The sequence below is a fragment of the Schistocerca piceifrons genome, chromosome 10 (assembly GCF_021461385.2).
Source record: "Schistocerca piceifrons isolate TAMUIC-IGC-003096 chromosome 10, iqSchPice1.1, whole genome shotgun sequence".
Taxonomy (NCBI): domain Eukaryota; kingdom Metazoa; phylum Arthropoda; class Insecta; order Orthoptera; family Acrididae; genus Schistocerca; species Schistocerca piceifrons.
The window spans coordinates 49,151,433-49,167,567 of NC_060147.1; the positions used below are offsets into that span (position 1 = coordinate 49,151,433).

The window sequence follows — 16,135 nt, forward strand, 5'->3', positions numbered from 1 at the left end:
TGTGCACTGGCAAAGTTTTTGGAGACTGTCCACCGAACCTTTTCTTTAGCTTTTTGGGCTTTTTCATAACACTCTTCGAGGCATATGTTTTCACCTGCAAGAAGAGCAACACTGGTTATGAATGTTATAATTTCAGTTTTAAGTTAAATACTGAAAGTGGGTTGCTGGCACCCACCTATGTTTCTGGGTTTAATGAAATTGCTACTCACCATATAGCAAAGGTGCTGAAACACGATAGGCACAATAAAAAGATTCACACAATCATAGCTTTCGGCCATTAAAGCCTTTGTCAGCAGTACACACACACACACACACACACACACACACAAAAGCACTAGCAACTTGCACACATGTCTGCAGTCTCAGAGCTGAAACTGCACAGCAGTGTAGTTTCAGGTCTCCGAGACTGCAGACGTGTCTGTAAGTTGCGCTTGCGTGAGAGTGTTGTGTGTACTGCTGACAAAGGCCTTAATGGCTGAGAGCTATGATTGTGCGAATCTTTTTATTGTGCCTATCGCGACTCAGCATCTCCACTATATGGTGAGTAGCAACTTTCCTTCTCTTGTATTGTTACATTCCGTTCTGGATTTTCCATTGGAGCCATTGATAGTGAGAAGGTCAAATATCTCACAAAATAAGCATCAAATGAAAAAACTACAAAGAATGAAACTCGTCTAGCTTGAAGGGGGAAACCAGATGGCGCTATGCTTGGCCCACTAGATGGGTCTGTCATAGGTCAAACAGATATCAACTGTATTTTTTAAATAGGAACTCCCATTTTTTATTACATATTAGTGTAGTACATAAAGAAATATGACTGTTTTAGTTGGACAGCTTTTTTCGTTTTGTGATAGATAGCGCTGTAATAGTCACAAACGTATAAGTACGTGGTACCACATAACATTACGCCAGTGCAGACGATATTTGCTTCGTGATACATTACCTGTGTTAAAAAGGACCGTTTACCAATTGCGGAAAAGGGCGATATCATGTTGATGTATGGCTATTGTGATCAAAATGCCCAATGGGCATGTGCTATGTATGCTGCTCGGTATCCTGGATATCATCTAAGTGTCTGGATCGTTAGCCAGATAGTCACTTAAGGGAACAGGAAGTGTTCAGCCACATGTTAAACGTCAATCACGACCTGCAACAAATGATCATTACTAAGTAGGTGTTTTAGCTGCTGTCGCGGCTAATCCTCACATCAGTAGCAGACAAATGTATGGTGTGGTATTATGGGAGGAAGGACAATTGGCCCCCATTTTATCGATGGCAATCTAAATGGTGCAATGTATGCTGATTTCCTACGTAATGTTCTACGGATGTTACTACAAGATGTTTCACTGCATGACAGAATGGCGATGCACTTCCAACATGATGGATGTCCGGCACATAGCTCACTTGAGAAGCGGTATTGAACAGCATATTTCATGACAAGAGGATTGGTTGTCGAAGTACCATACCATGGCCCACACGTTTACCGGATCTGACGCCCCCGGATTTCTTTTTGTGGGGAAAGTTGAAGGATATTTGCTATCGTGATCACCCGACAACGCCTGACAACATGCGTCAGCGCATTGTCAATGCATGTGCGAACATTATGGAAGGCGAACTACTCGCTGTTGAGAGGAATGTCATTACACATATTGCCACATGCATTGAGGTTGACGGACATCATTTTAAGCATTTACTGCAATAATGTGGTATTTACAGGTAATCAGGCTGTAACAGCATGCGTACTCAGAAATGATAAGTCCACAAAGGTACATGTATCACATTGGAACAACTGAAATAAAATGTTCAGAGGCACCTATGTTCTGTATTTTAATTTAAAAAACCTACCTGTTGCCAACTGTTCGTCTAAAATTGTGAGCCATATGTTTGTGACTATTACAGCGCTATTTATCACAAAGTGAAAAAGGTGGTCCAACTAAAACATTCATATTCCTTTACATACTACACGAATATGTAAAAAAAATGGGGTTCCTATGTAAAAAAAATGCAGTTGATGTCTGTTAGACTTATGGCAGCACCATCTAGCAGGCCAACCATAGCAGCATCTGGTTTCCCCCCTTCAAGCTAGACAAGTTTCGTTCTTTGTAGATTTTTCGTTTGACACTTATTTCGAGAGATATTTGGCCCAGTCATGATCAATGGATATATAAAAAACAAAGATGCTGTAACTTACCAAACGAGAAAGCGCTGGTATGTCGATAGACACAATAAAAAACACACAAACACACACACACAAAATCCAAGCTTTCGCAACCCAAGGTTGCTTCATCAGGAAAGAAGGAAGGAGAGGGAAAGATGAAAGGATGTGGGTTTTAAGGGAGAGGGTAAGGAGTCATTCCAGTCCCGGGAGCGGAAAGACTTACCTTAGGGGGAAAAAAGGACAGGTGTACACACACACACACACACACACACACACACACACACATCCGCACACACATATACAGACACAGGCAGACATATGTAAATGCAAAGAGGTCGGGCAGAGATGTCAGTCGATGCGGAAGTACAGAGGCAAAGATGATATTGAATGGCAGGTGAGGTACGAGTGGCAACAACTTGAAATTAGTGGAGGTTGAGGCCTGGTGGGTAACGGGAAGAGAGGATATATTGAAGGGCAAGTTCCCATCTCCGGAGTTCTGATAGGTTGGTGTCAGTGGGAAGTATCCAGATAACACGGACAGTGTAACACTGTGCCAAGATGTGCTGGCCGTGCACCAAGGCGTGTTTAGCCACAGGGTGATCCTCATTACCAACAAACACTGTCTGCCTGTGTCCATTCATGTGAATGGACAGTTTGTTGCTGGTCATTCCCACATAGAAGGCTTCACAGTGTAGGCAAGTCAGTTGGTAAATCACGTGGGTGCTTTCACACGTAGCTCTGCCTTTGATCGTGTACACCTTCCGGGTTACAGGACTGGAGTAGGTGGTGGTGGGAGGGTGCATGGGACAGGTTTTACACTGGGGCCGGTTACAAGGTTGGAGCCAGAGGGTGGGGAAGGTGGTTTGGGGATTTCATAGGGATGAACCAAGAGGTTACGAAGGTTAGGTGGACGGCGGAAAGATACTATTGGTGGAGTGGGGAGGATTTCGTGAACGATGGATCTCATTTCAGAGCAGGATTTGAGGAAGTCGTATCCCTGCTGCAGAGCCACATTCAGAGTCTGATCCAGTCCCGGAAAGTATCCTGTCACAAGTGGGTCACTTTTGGGGTTCTTCTGTTCGAGGTTCTGGGTCTGAGGGGATGAGGAAGTGGCTCTAGCTATTTGCTTCTGTACCAGGTCGGGAGGGTAGTCGCGGGGTGCGAAAGCTGTCTTCAGGTTATTGGTGTAATGGTTCAGGGATTCAGGACTGGAGGAGATTCGTTTGCCACAAAGACCTAAGCTGTAGGGAAGGGACCGTTTGATATGGAATGGGTGGCAGCTGTCATAATGGAGGTACTGTTGCTTGTTAGTGCGTTTGATGTGGACGGACGTGTGAAGCTGGCCATTGGACAGATGGAGGTCAACGTCGAGGAAAGTGGCATGGGATTTGGAGTAGGACCGGGTGAATCTGATGGAACCAAAGGAGTTGAGGTTGGAGAGGAAATTCTGGAGTTGTTCTTCACTGTGAGTTCAGATCATGAAAGTGTCATCAATAAATCTGTACCAAACTTTGGGTTGGCAGGCTTGGGTAACCAAGAAGGCTTCCTCTAAGCGACCCATAAATAGGTTGGTGTATGAGGGGGCCATCCTGGTACCCATGGCTGTTCCCTTTAATTGTTGGTATGTCTGGCCTTCAAAAGTGAAGAAGTTGTGGGTTAGGATGAAGCTGGCTAAGGTAATGAAGAAAGAGGTTTTAGGTAGGGTAGCAGGTGATTGGCGTGAAGGGAAGTGCTCTATCGCAGCGAGGCCCTGGATGTGCAGGATATTTTTGAATAAGGAAGTGGCATCAATGGTTACAAGGATGGTTTCCGGGGGTAACAGATTCGGCAAGGATTCCAGGCGTTCAAGAAAGTGGTTTGTGTCTTTGATGAAGGATGGGAGACTGCATGTAATGGGTTGAAGGTTTTGATCTACGTAGGCAGAGATACGTTCTGTGGGGGCTTGGTAACCAGCTACAGTGGGGCGGCCAGGATGTTTGGGTTTGTGAATTTTAGGAAGTAGGTAGAAGGTAGGGGTGCGGGGTGTCGGTGGGGTCAGGAGGTTGATGGAGTCAGGTGAAAGGTTTTGTAGGGGGCCTAAGGTTCTGAGGATCCCTTGAAGCTCCGCCTGAACATCTGGAATGGGATTACCTTGGCAAACTTTGTATGTAGTGTTGTCTGAAAGCTGACGCAGTCCCTCAGCCACGTACTCCTGACATTCAAGTACCACAGGCGTGGAACCCTTGTCAGCCGGAAGAATGATGATGGATCGGTCAGCCTTCAGATCACAGATAGCTTGGGCTTCAGCAGTGGTGATGTTGGGAGTAGGATTAAGGTTTTTCAAGAAAGATTGAGAGGCAAGGATGGAAGTGAGAAATTCCTGGAAGGATTGGAGAGGGTGATTTTGAGGAAGAGGAGGTGGGTCCTGCTATGACTGAGGACGGAACTGTTCCAGGCAGGGTACAATTTGGATAGTGTCTTGGGGAGTTGGATCATTAGGAGTAGGATTAGGATTATTTTTCTTCGTGGCAAAGTGATATTTCCAGCAGAGACTACGAGTGTAGGACAGTAAATCTTTGACGAGGGCTGTTTGGTTGAATCTGGGAGTGGGGCTGAAGGTGAGGCCTTTGGATAGAACAGAGGTTTTGGATTGGGAGAGAGGTTTGGAGGAAAGGTTAGCTACTGAATTGGGGTGTTGTGGTTCCAGATTGTGTTGATTAGAATTTTGAGGTTTTGGGGGGAGTGGAGCTGTAAGTGGGAGATTGAGTAGATGGGAGAGACTGGGTCTGTGTGCAATGAGAGGAGGTTTAGGTTTGTTGGAAAGGTTGTGGAGGGTGAGTGAGTTGCCTTTCTGGAGGTGGGAAACCAGGAGATTGGATAGTTTTTTGAGGTGGAGGGTGGCATGCTGTTCTAATTTGCGGTTGGCCTGTAGGAGGATGCTCTGAACAGCCGGTGTGGATGTGGGAGAGGAAAGATTGAGGACTTTGATTAGGGATAGGAGTTGATGGGTATGTTCATTGGCTGAGTTGATGTGTAGGTGAAGGATTAGGCGGGTGAGGGCTATGGATTGTTCAGTTTGGAACTGGTATAGGGACCGATGGAAAGAAGGGTTACAGCCAGAGATGGGAACTTTAAGTGTGAGGCCTTTGGGGGTAATTCCAAATGTCAGACAAGCCTGAGTAAATAAAATATGGGAGCAGGATCTGGCTAGGGCGAAGGCATGTTTGCGGAGGGAATGTAAATAAAACTTAATGAGGTCATTGTGGGGATGTTGTGAGGGTGACGTGGTATTTAGAAGGTGGAAAGTGTAACATGAGGCTAAAATGAAAATAAAAGTAAGAATATGTGGGGAGAGACAAAGGTGAACTAGAAAGCAACTGGAGTTCTGGTGTGAAAAGTCGAAAAAATGTTGGTTAAAGCTGAGCTTTGTTGATCCTGTGGTGAATTTAGGTTGGTAAACAATGATGTGCACAAAGGTTAGGTAGTTGTGTTGCCTCCAAAACACGTTAAAGGGTGGAGAAATTCAGGAAAATTTCGAAAAAACTGCGTGTAAATGTATTAAAAGGACTGGTTATGTGGTGGCAGATTATGAAAATTGTCTGACGAAGAAATAATAACGTTAAAACCTGTGGGAAGCTTCTAAAAGAAGGATGGGTGATGTGGGAAAAACGGGAATGGAAATAAAGCGAAAGTTGTTAGAACTAGCCGAAATGGTTGTTTAATAGGTGAAAGGAACTGAAGCTGTGAAACAGTATTCACGAGGTTACACGAGAAATGTTTGTTAACTGGGAACGGTGCATTTTATAGCAGCAGTAGTGTTGAAAGCGGTAATTTGTCTGATATTTCCCTGACACGTTCGAAATTCCCTGAGTTCCAGAACTTGTGGCAACCATGAACGTGGACAACACCCCTAAAGCTACCTCTGCTTTTGTTAATGACTCTTCATCCAAGATAACATGATACACTGCATCTTTCCGACCAGGAAATCCATAACTTTCAAGATGTCGTGTAAGAAGAAAAGTACAAGTCATATTTCATATGATCAGTGTTTTCAGAATTCGGGCTATTTGGCTGGCACGGGGCTGGTCATTCTGTTTGAGATACCTTTTATGCTTTAACTCAGAATATGTTCTAAAATTCTGCAACAGATCTATATGAATGATAGTGGATAGTAGCTTTGTGGATCAATGCCGCTAGCCTTTCTGTAGACGGGTGTAGCCTGCACTTCCTTTTGACTACAGGGTATGATACTATGCCTTGGCACTTCGATTAATTTTAAATTTTAACAGTTCTTTCTTATCATTATAGTATTAGTGTAAGTAATCTTGGCAGTGATGTGACAACTGGGCTAGTAGTCATGGATCTTTGTTTGCAAAAGAACATCCAGTATCCTCAAGTTTAGCAACTATAACAAAGAATTTGTTCACAACAATCTTTATTTTTTATACATTTATCATTCCGTAGTAATATTATTTAAACCCCACTTCCTACCAAAGTATAATATTTCTGTTTTTAATATGTTTGAAGATATTAATAACAATAACATCCCAGGTCATACCTCTATATTCATGCAGGTGTCACAATATTATGACAATTATAATCTCGGTGACTGTACGGAACAGCCACCACATTGACAGTGTGGGAGCATAATCAATGACTTTCATCATCTTCTTCAATACTGCCACTTTGTTTTTTTCCACATTTTATTACACTTACAAAAAATTCTGGAATTCTATTCACAAGATTTTTCTATGCTTACCTTTTACTTATTGTGCATAGTCTCCTTCAAAAAACTCTCCTCCACAGTTGATACACCATTCCTAATACTGTTTCCACTTGCAGGAGCAGTCTTGGCACACCTCTTCCTGGATGCAAAGCACCATCTGTGAATTTTCTTTTATCTCATCTATCATTGAGAATCTTCATCCTTTCAATGGGTTTTCAACTTTGGAAATACAAAAGTGTCCACAGGGACCAGGTCTGAAGATTACAGAGAATGAGACACCCCAGTAATTTCATTTTTGTGGTCTTGACTCATGGGACAAATCTGGTGGCAATATGATGCATTCCAAGACTCTTGTCTCAGGATTTTGTGACAATTCAGCTGAAATATTACTTTTTTTTGCAATCTCTTTGACAGTCATTGATTCGCAAGCAGAATTTCATTGGCGTTCCTGACATTTGTGACACTGAGTACAGCTGAAGCACTAATCACTGCAGACTTCCTCCACATCATTTTGGTGTATCTCTGTAAAGGTTTTCTCGAGTTTCGCACAAAATTTAATGCAGATGTGTAGCTCCTCTAACTCTGCCATCTCAAAATTCGCAAACTGTGTGACAACGTTCAACTCGGTACAGCACTGAACAATAACTAACAGAGAAACAACAATGAAACTTCCAGCAGTTACATATTAAACACAGGAATGTGCAGGACACTAACCACATTTTGCTCCAACATACCATGGTGCAAAATTATGAATGTTCCAGAATTTTTTGAACAGACATCGTATTTCAGCTTGCATTGTTAATCCATGACCTTCCAGAATTTTCTAAAGCTACATCAGATTACAAATGAGGGTAAGAAATATACGAGTAGCTACACACATTAAGAAAAGGGGAGGGTGGGGAGAAAGAAATACGAGGGTTGGAACTTAAATAGTGGCAACTATTTATTCACAACCGATACAAAAGAGTTACATGTTTGCACCTGTTACTGTCCTTCAAAGTAGTCACCAGCATTGTGTAGAACCCATTTCCAGCAATGTGGAAGGCATAGTATACCGTTGGCAGAGCGTATTCTGTTATGGTGCAAATGGAGTGGTCTACTGCCTGTCGAATCTCTGGAACAGTTCTGAAACAAATGCCACAAAGTGGTTCCTTAATCTTCGGAATCAAATCAAAGTCACAAGGACTTAAGTCCGGGGAGTATGGTGGATGGTACAGTACTTCCCAGTCCCACTGACCGAACAGAGCAGTCACAGCTTGCGCTGTATGTGACCGCACATTGTCGTGCAAAATGATGGGTGGTTTGTGCGAGAAGTGTCGCCACTTCTTTTGCAAAGCTGGTAGCAGTTGATGCTCCAAAAACAAACAAATACTGTGCATTGACGGTCTGCCAATAAGGAACGTAATGTGTTAGGATAACACCTTCACAGTCGTACACGAGAATCACCATAACTTCCACCATACTGGGGCTCTGATGCACTTTCAACTTTCGCGGCGACCCTTAATGATGCCATTCATTGTATTGGCGTTTCAGTTTTGGCTCGTACGATGTGGCCCATGTCTCATCCAGTGTTGTGATATGGCATAAGAAAGCCTCTCCTTTTTGCTAATAGTGCTCCAAGTGCGTCTGAGCAGCGTCTTAATCCATTTCTGCATTTCTGTTAAGTCATACGGAACTCATTGTGATGCAATTTTTCACACACCCAGGTATTCCTTCAGGATGAGGAGTATAGTCGTATGCGCTAATCTGGTTATGTGGGCGAGCTCAGAAATCGTATGGCAACGATCACTGTCCACTAAAGCAGCAACAGGATGCCCTACTTCTTCAGAGACACTAGGAAGACCTGCCTGATGCATGTCTGCCACAGTTTGCCGACCTTCGTTGAAGGCTTTTACCCAATGTGCCAATGTTCTGTACGACCTCTGGCACATTGAATCTTGATCCAATTCTGTTGTTCCTGTTTTGAAAACATAGTGACACTATTACATTAGACCGCTCGTTCACAAGTGACTGTTTCCCTCGATTGTGTGCATGTTGGTGACGTCGAACGGGTGAGTCCATTTGCTCGGAGGTCCGTGCGGCTTTTCGCGGATGATGCTGTAGTATATAGAGAAGTTGCAGCATTAGAAAATTGCTGCGAAATGCAGGAAGATCTGCAGCAGATAGGCACTTGGTGCAGGGAGTAGCAACTGACCCTTAACATAGACAAATGTACCGTATTGCGAATACATAGAAAGAAGGATCCTTTATAGTATGATTATACGATAGCGGAACAAACACTGGTAGCAGTTACTTCCGTAAAATATCTTGGTGTATGCATGCGGAACGATTTGAAGTGGAATGATCATACAAAATTAACTGTTGGTAAGGCGGGTGCCAGGTTGAGATTCATTGGGAGAGTCCTTAGAAAATGTAGTGCACCAACAAAGGAGATGGCTTACAAAACACTTGTTCGACCTATACTTGAGTATTGCTCATCAGTGTGGGATCCGTACCAGGTCGGGTTGACAGAGGAGATAGAGAAGATCCAAAGAAGAGTGGCGCGATTCGTCACAGGGTTATTTGGTAAGCGTGATAGTGTTATGGAGATGTTTAGCAAACTCGAGTGGCAGACTCTGCAAGAGAGGCGCTCTGCATCACGGTGTAGCTTGCTGTCCAGGTTTCGAGAGGGTGCGTTCCTGCATGAGGTATTGAATATATTGCTTCCCCCTACTTATACCTCCCGAGGAGATCACGAATGCAAAATTAGAGAGATTCGAGCACGCACGGAGGCTTTCCGGCAGTCGTTCTTCCCGTGAACCATACGCGACTGGAACAGGAATGGGTGGTAATGACAGTGGCACATAAAGTGCCCTCCGCCACACACCGTTGGGTGGCTTGCAGAGTATAAATGTAGATGTAGATGTAGAAATAGGTATATCAACAACATGTGCTATCAGCGACAATAGTAGATTCCACTGATACAGTCTCCTCAGCAGTGTTGCCACTATTTAAGTTCCAACATATGTATCACTACGCATCCTGGTTCAGAAATGACACAGGGTACAAGAGTAATAATGAAATAGACAATTTTTCATTGCAGAATCTACACATCACACCAATCTAACAAATATATTGAATCCAAAATAGATTTCAGCTCCTTTGTAACATTCTAAAAGTGGGAAGCACTTAATATAAAACGATAATACTCCAGCAATCTTGACTAACCTGACTGACTGCTGAAATCCAAAGTTTACCACACCAGTGTCACAAAATAAGTAATAAAGATATCACCCTATAATACGGTACTGTATTTCTTGAAAGAACAAATCACATGTATGTATTATTACATTTCTTACCCAATATGGTATTCCTTGTTATGCCACAACTTCCGAACCTTGTACAGTCTTCTCCAACGATGGCACACGTTCCGTACCACATCTATTAGCTCACTGAAGGACAAGTGAGAGAAAATCATTAACAGTACCTCATCAGGCAAATCATCAATGCCCACACGCATCTCTGTGACATCTTCACCAGCAATGTGGCTTTTACCACTATGCTCAGAGCCTGAAGCCATTTTGCTGTCGAGTCTTCCTTCCGATGGTTGTGAGTTGGGACGTTTTGGGGGAGAACTTGTCATGTGGCTGTCTATCTGACATGCTTGCAAGTACTGAAAACAGAGAAAAAAAATCAGCATTGTGAACCAGGATTTGTTTGAATATATAGATTTCAGCTTACGCCAATAATGTTAACCCAATAACAGCAACAGCAGGACAATATCACATGATGGCCGTCTTTGGAATCATTTGTTACGAGTGAAAATATTTAAGGGCGAGTTAACAATGCGACACCACACCGAATGACTGGTGACATCATCACCGTGACAAAAATATGAACCTTAATAAACAATCGACAGTTTACATTACAAACGACATGATAGCATCAGCAAATTAAATCTGAAGAATAAACAGTATCACCATTGGCACAGAGGTTTGGGTCAGCAATGTTGCTCTTATTAATTTCTTCATACATACTAAAAACTTGAAAAAAATCAGACCATAGCAAGAAAATAGTGCTCTTTATCAGGGTTTTAAATTTAAGTATGGTATGCAGAATACAAACAAAAAAGGCTACAACGAAAATGTGTGCAGTAACTAGACAAACTCAGGACCTTTGCCTTTGGTGGGCAAGTGCTGTACCAACTTCAGCTACCCAAGCAGAACTCTTGACCTGTCCTCACAGCTTTACTTCCACCAACATTTGCTCGTGGAGGGAACAGGTGCGGAGTTCAAGTCTCGGTCCAGCACACAGCTCCGATCTGCTGGGAAGTTTCGTATCGTTGCACATTCCTCTGCAGAGTGCAAAACTCCATCTCTAAAAGATCACAACATTCGTTGGCTTTGCCAACTTCCACCCAAACTGCCACCTTCCTAACCAACCTAGACCTCATGCTATACCACTGGCCAATCTGTCATCAAAAACTCTGTATAACAGAAAACAGAATCTTCTCCTCATGGCACTATCACTGGCTTTGCTACCTCTCAACAAACTTCAGCTTCCAACCTAAACTTCACGTCTGCTATACAACAGGAAAGCTTGTCGCAGCAACCTCAACTACAAGATTTCAAGATTTACCCCCCCTCCCCCTCCCCTCCCCCAAGTAGGAGCACTACCTGCACTACAGTTATTAAGGTCTACAGCTGAGTCAGTGAAATAACTTCCCTGACAGATACTCTGTGCTCGGCAGTGCTTCTTCGTGCTCCTACCTCGATCCATCACGTTACACGATTTTGTATGTGTCTCTGTGTCAATGTCCCAGTATTGCCACAACTCTATAGTGGACTACTGTTTCACCTGCTGCCGTTTCCACTTTGGAGTTGGAAGCTGGCAAAAGCACTGTCAGAATTTCTGCACCCCAACACAAATATAAAGCATCACTTGATTTTTGGCCATATTTTAACTCATTTTATTTTTGTTAAGTATTTAACACTCAATTTGGAAGCTAGAAAGTTTTAGAGCAATCAGGCAAAACTTTGCCAAATACATATTTTTCTGTTTATATATCGATAGTTGCTTATTTTACGATATTATACCTCAAAAATAGCAGCCTGTAAAACATATTATCATCTTTTATTCTTGTTTTGCCCTCCCTCCCCCCATGAACCATGGACCTTGCCATTGGTGGTGAGGCTTGCATGCCTCAGCGATACAGATAGCCGTGCCGTAGGTGCAGCCACAACGGAGGGGTATCTGTTGAGAGGCCAGACAAACATGTGGTTCCTGAAGAGGGGCAGCAGCCTTTTCAGTAGTTGCAGGGGCAACAGTCTGGATGATTGACTGATCTGGCCTTGTTACACTAATCAAAATGGCCTTGCTGTGCTGGTACTGCGAACGGATGAAAGCAAGGGGAAACTACAGCCGTCATTTCCCCCAGGGGCATGCAGCTTTCGTCCTCTTGGGTAAAATATTCTGGAGGTAAAATAGTCCCCCATTCGGATCTCCGGGTGGGGACTACTCAGGAAGACGTTGTTATCAGGAGAAAAAACTGTCGTTCTATGGATCAGAGCGAGGAACGTCAGATCCCTTCATCGGGCAGGTAGGTTAGAAAATTTAAAAAGGGATATCAATAGGTTAAAGTTAGATATAGTCGGAATTAATGAATTTCGGTGGCAGGAGGAACAAGACTTCTGGTCAGGTGAATACAGGGTTATAAATACAAAATCAAATAGGGGTAATGCAGGAGTAGGTTTAATAATGAATGGGAAAGTAGGAATGCGAGTAAGCTACTACAAACAGCATAGTGAACACATTATAGTGGCCAAGATAGATATGAAGCCCACGCCTACCACAGTAGTATAAGTTTATATGCCAACTAGCTCCGCAGATGATGAAGAGATTGATGAAATGTATGATGAGATAAAAGAAATTATTCAGATAGTGAAGGGGGACGAAAATTTAATAGTCATGGGCGACTGGAACTCGATAGTAGGAAAAGGAAGATAAGGAAACGTAGTAGGTGAATATGATATGGGAGTAAGGAATGAAAGAGGAAGCTGCCTGGTAGAATTTTGCACAGAGCATAACTTAATCATAGCTAACACTTGGTTCAAGAATCATAAAAAAAGGTTGTATACATAGAAGCCAGGAGATACTGGAAGGTCGCAAATAGATTATGTAACGGTAAAACAGAGATTCAGGAACCAGATTTTAAATTGTAAGGCATTTCCAAGGGCAGATGTGGACTCTGACCAGAATCTATTGGTTATGAACTGTAGATTAAAACTGAAGAAACTGCGGGAAAGATTGACAAGAATGGGGTGAAGAAATAGAGTAGAAGAAGAATGGGTAGCTTTGAGAGGCGAAATAGTGAAGGTAGCAGAGGATCAAGTAGGTAAAAAGACGAGGGCTAATAGAAGTACTTGGGTAACAGAAGAGATAATGAATGTAATTGATGAAAGGAGAAGATATAAAAATGCAGTAAATGAAGCAGGCAAAAAGGAATACAAACATTCACAATAAAGGATGGCAGCCAAAAACAGTTGCAGGATAGAATTTTTTTTTTTTTTTTTTTGTGAAGAATTTTAACAGTTGCTGCTGCAGCCATGTTTAAAATCTTGGAATACAAACATCTCAAAAATGACATTGACAAGAAGTGCAAAATGGCTAAGCAGGGATAGCTAGAGCACAAATGTAAGGATGTAGAGGCATGTATCACTAGGGATAAGATAGATACTGCCTACAGGAAAATTAAAGAGATATTTGGAGAAAAGAGAACCACTTGTATGAATATCAAGAGCTGTGATGGAAACCCAGTTCTAAGCAAAGAAGGGAAAGCAGAAAGGTGGAAGGAGTATATAGAGGGTCTATACAAGGGCGATGTACTTGAGGACAATATTCTGGAAATGGAAGAGGATGTAGATGAAGATGAAATGGGAGATACGATACTGCGTGAAGAGTTTGACAGAGCACTGAAAGACCTGAGTCGAAACAAGGACCCGGGAGTAGACAACATTCCATTAGAACTACTGACAGCCTTGGGAGAGCCAGGCCTAACAAAACTCTACCATCTGGTGAGCAAGATGTATGAGACAGACTTCAAGATGAATATAATAATTCCAATCCCAAAGAAAGGAAGTGTTTACAGGTGTGAAAATTACTGAACTATCAGTTTAATAAGCCACGGCTGCAAAGTACTAACGCGAATTCTTTACAGACGAATGGAAAAACTGGTAGAAGCCGATCTTGGAGAAGATCAGTTTGGATTCCGTAGAAATGTTGGAACACGTGAGGCAATACTGAACCTACGACTTATCTTAGAAAATAGATTAAGGAAAGGCAAACCTATGTTTCTAGCATTTGTAGACTTAAGAGAAAGCTTTTGACAATGTTGACTGGAATACTATCTTTCAAATTCTGAAGGTGGTAGGGGTAAAATACAGGAAGCGAAAGGCTATTTACAATTTGTACAGAAACCAGATGGCAGTTATAAGAGTAGAAGGGCATGAAATGGAAGCAGTGGTTGGGAAGGGAGTGAGACAGGGTTGTAGCCTCTCCCCGATGTTATTCAATCTCTATATTGAGCAAGCAGTGAATGAAACAAAAGAAAAATTTGGAGTAGGAATTAAAATCCATGGAGAAGAAATAAAAACTTTGATGTTCGCCAATGACATTGTAATTCTATCAGAGACAGCAAAGGACTTGGAAGAGCAGTTGGATCGAATGGACAGTGTCTTGGAAGGAGGCTATAAGATGAACATCAACAAAAGCAAAATGAGGATAATGGAATGTAGTCGAATTAAATCGGGCAATGCTGCAGGAATTAGATTAGGAAGTGAGAGGTTTAAAATAGTAAATGAGTTTTGCTATTTGGTGAGCAAAATAACTGATGATGGTCGAAGTAGAGAGGATATAAAATGTAGACTGGCAATGGCCAGGAAAGAGTTTCTGAAGAAGAGAAATTTGCTAACATTGAGTATAGATTTAAGTGTCAGGAAGTCATTTCTGAAAGTATTTGTATGGAGTGTAGCTATGTATGGAAGTGAAACGTGGACAACAAATAGTTTAGACAAGAAGAGAATAGAAGCTTTTGAAATGTGGTGCTACAGAAGAATGCTGAAGATTGGATGGGTAGATTACATAGCTAATGAGGAGGTATTGAACAGAATTAGGGAGAAGAGAAATTTGTGGCGCAACTTGGCTAGAAGAAGGGATCAATTGGTAAGGCATATTATGAGGCACAAAGGGATCACCAATTTAATATTGGAGGGCAGCGTGGAGGGTAAAAATCATAGAGGGAGACCAAGAGATGAATACACTAAACGGAATCAGAAGGATGTAGGTTGCAGTAGGTACTGGGAGATGAAGAAGCTTGCACAGTATAGAGTAGCATGGAGCTGCATCAAACTAGTCTCAGGACTGAAGACCACAACAACAACATTCTTGTTTTGATGCTGTTCAAGATAAATGTCTGTATTTACATTGTTATTTATTTACAACTTACATGCAACTGCGATACTGACTTAGGATAAAGCCAATCACTTTAAAAATATTTACTCTAATTTTACAATACTGTTTTTGCCCATGAATTTCATAAATGTAAAAGAATTTACATTTTGGAAACAAACTTTAAACTGTAAATATTAACAAACTAGGAAAACTGATGTTACCTAGATAGTAATTTGTCTTTCTGGAAGCCTCCAGAGCAATTCACAATGTGTAAACTAATCTTGCTCATTGCATCAGACTCACTATGCACCAGAGGGTGGAAACACAATGTGAAGTTCTTCAACTTCTTGTGTTTACAAAGCCAATGGATCGCTTCTTAACTTGTATGTGCATTTTGAGTTTACATTTGCCTTGTTATTTTGGACAGTGTTTGTGGCTGGGGACTGATAAATGTTAAATGGAAATAAAACATCATAATCTGAAAGCAAGCTAAGTTTATTGTGTGTCATTCCAACAACACAGGACCTAATGAGTGTTATTGAGACAACACAGTTATCACAACCCTTGGATACTGACACCAATTGCAGGTTCAGTAAATAATTAACAATGTGTGTGAAGATTTCTCTCTCGAACTTGATCTCCGAACATTGCACATTAAGTAGTTTACATTAAATTGATGCCACTTAAAATTAATATTGCTGCTTTCTGACAAGTATCATCTTTCGTTGATAGCACTGTAGTAAACAAACTGTCTTTCAGGAAGTTTTACGAAGTGTCCAAAGTGCATCAAATTGAATTCAACATTAAATTTTTAATTTTTCACCCTATTTTATTTTTGTGGTGTT

General features: G+C 41.9%; 1 protein-coding gene across 2 annotated transcripts in view; it reads right to left on the minus strand.

Moving 5' to 3' along the window:
* The window catches only part of LOC124718989 (SCF E3 ubiquitin ligase complex F-box protein grrA-like), a 137,290-nt gene that overhangs the window by 101,161 nt on the left and 19,994 nt on the right, over window positions 1-16,135 (minus strand). The window contains exon 2 of one of the 2 annotated variants that reach the window (XM_047244659.1): window positions 10,202-10,515. In XM_047244659.1, the coding sequence (XP_047100615.1) occupies window positions 10,202-10,515 (314 nt within the window). Of the gene's footprint in view, window positions 1-10,201; window positions 10,516-16,135 lie in introns of those variants that run through there. The other variant, XM_047244660.1, reaches the window with a different exon arrangement.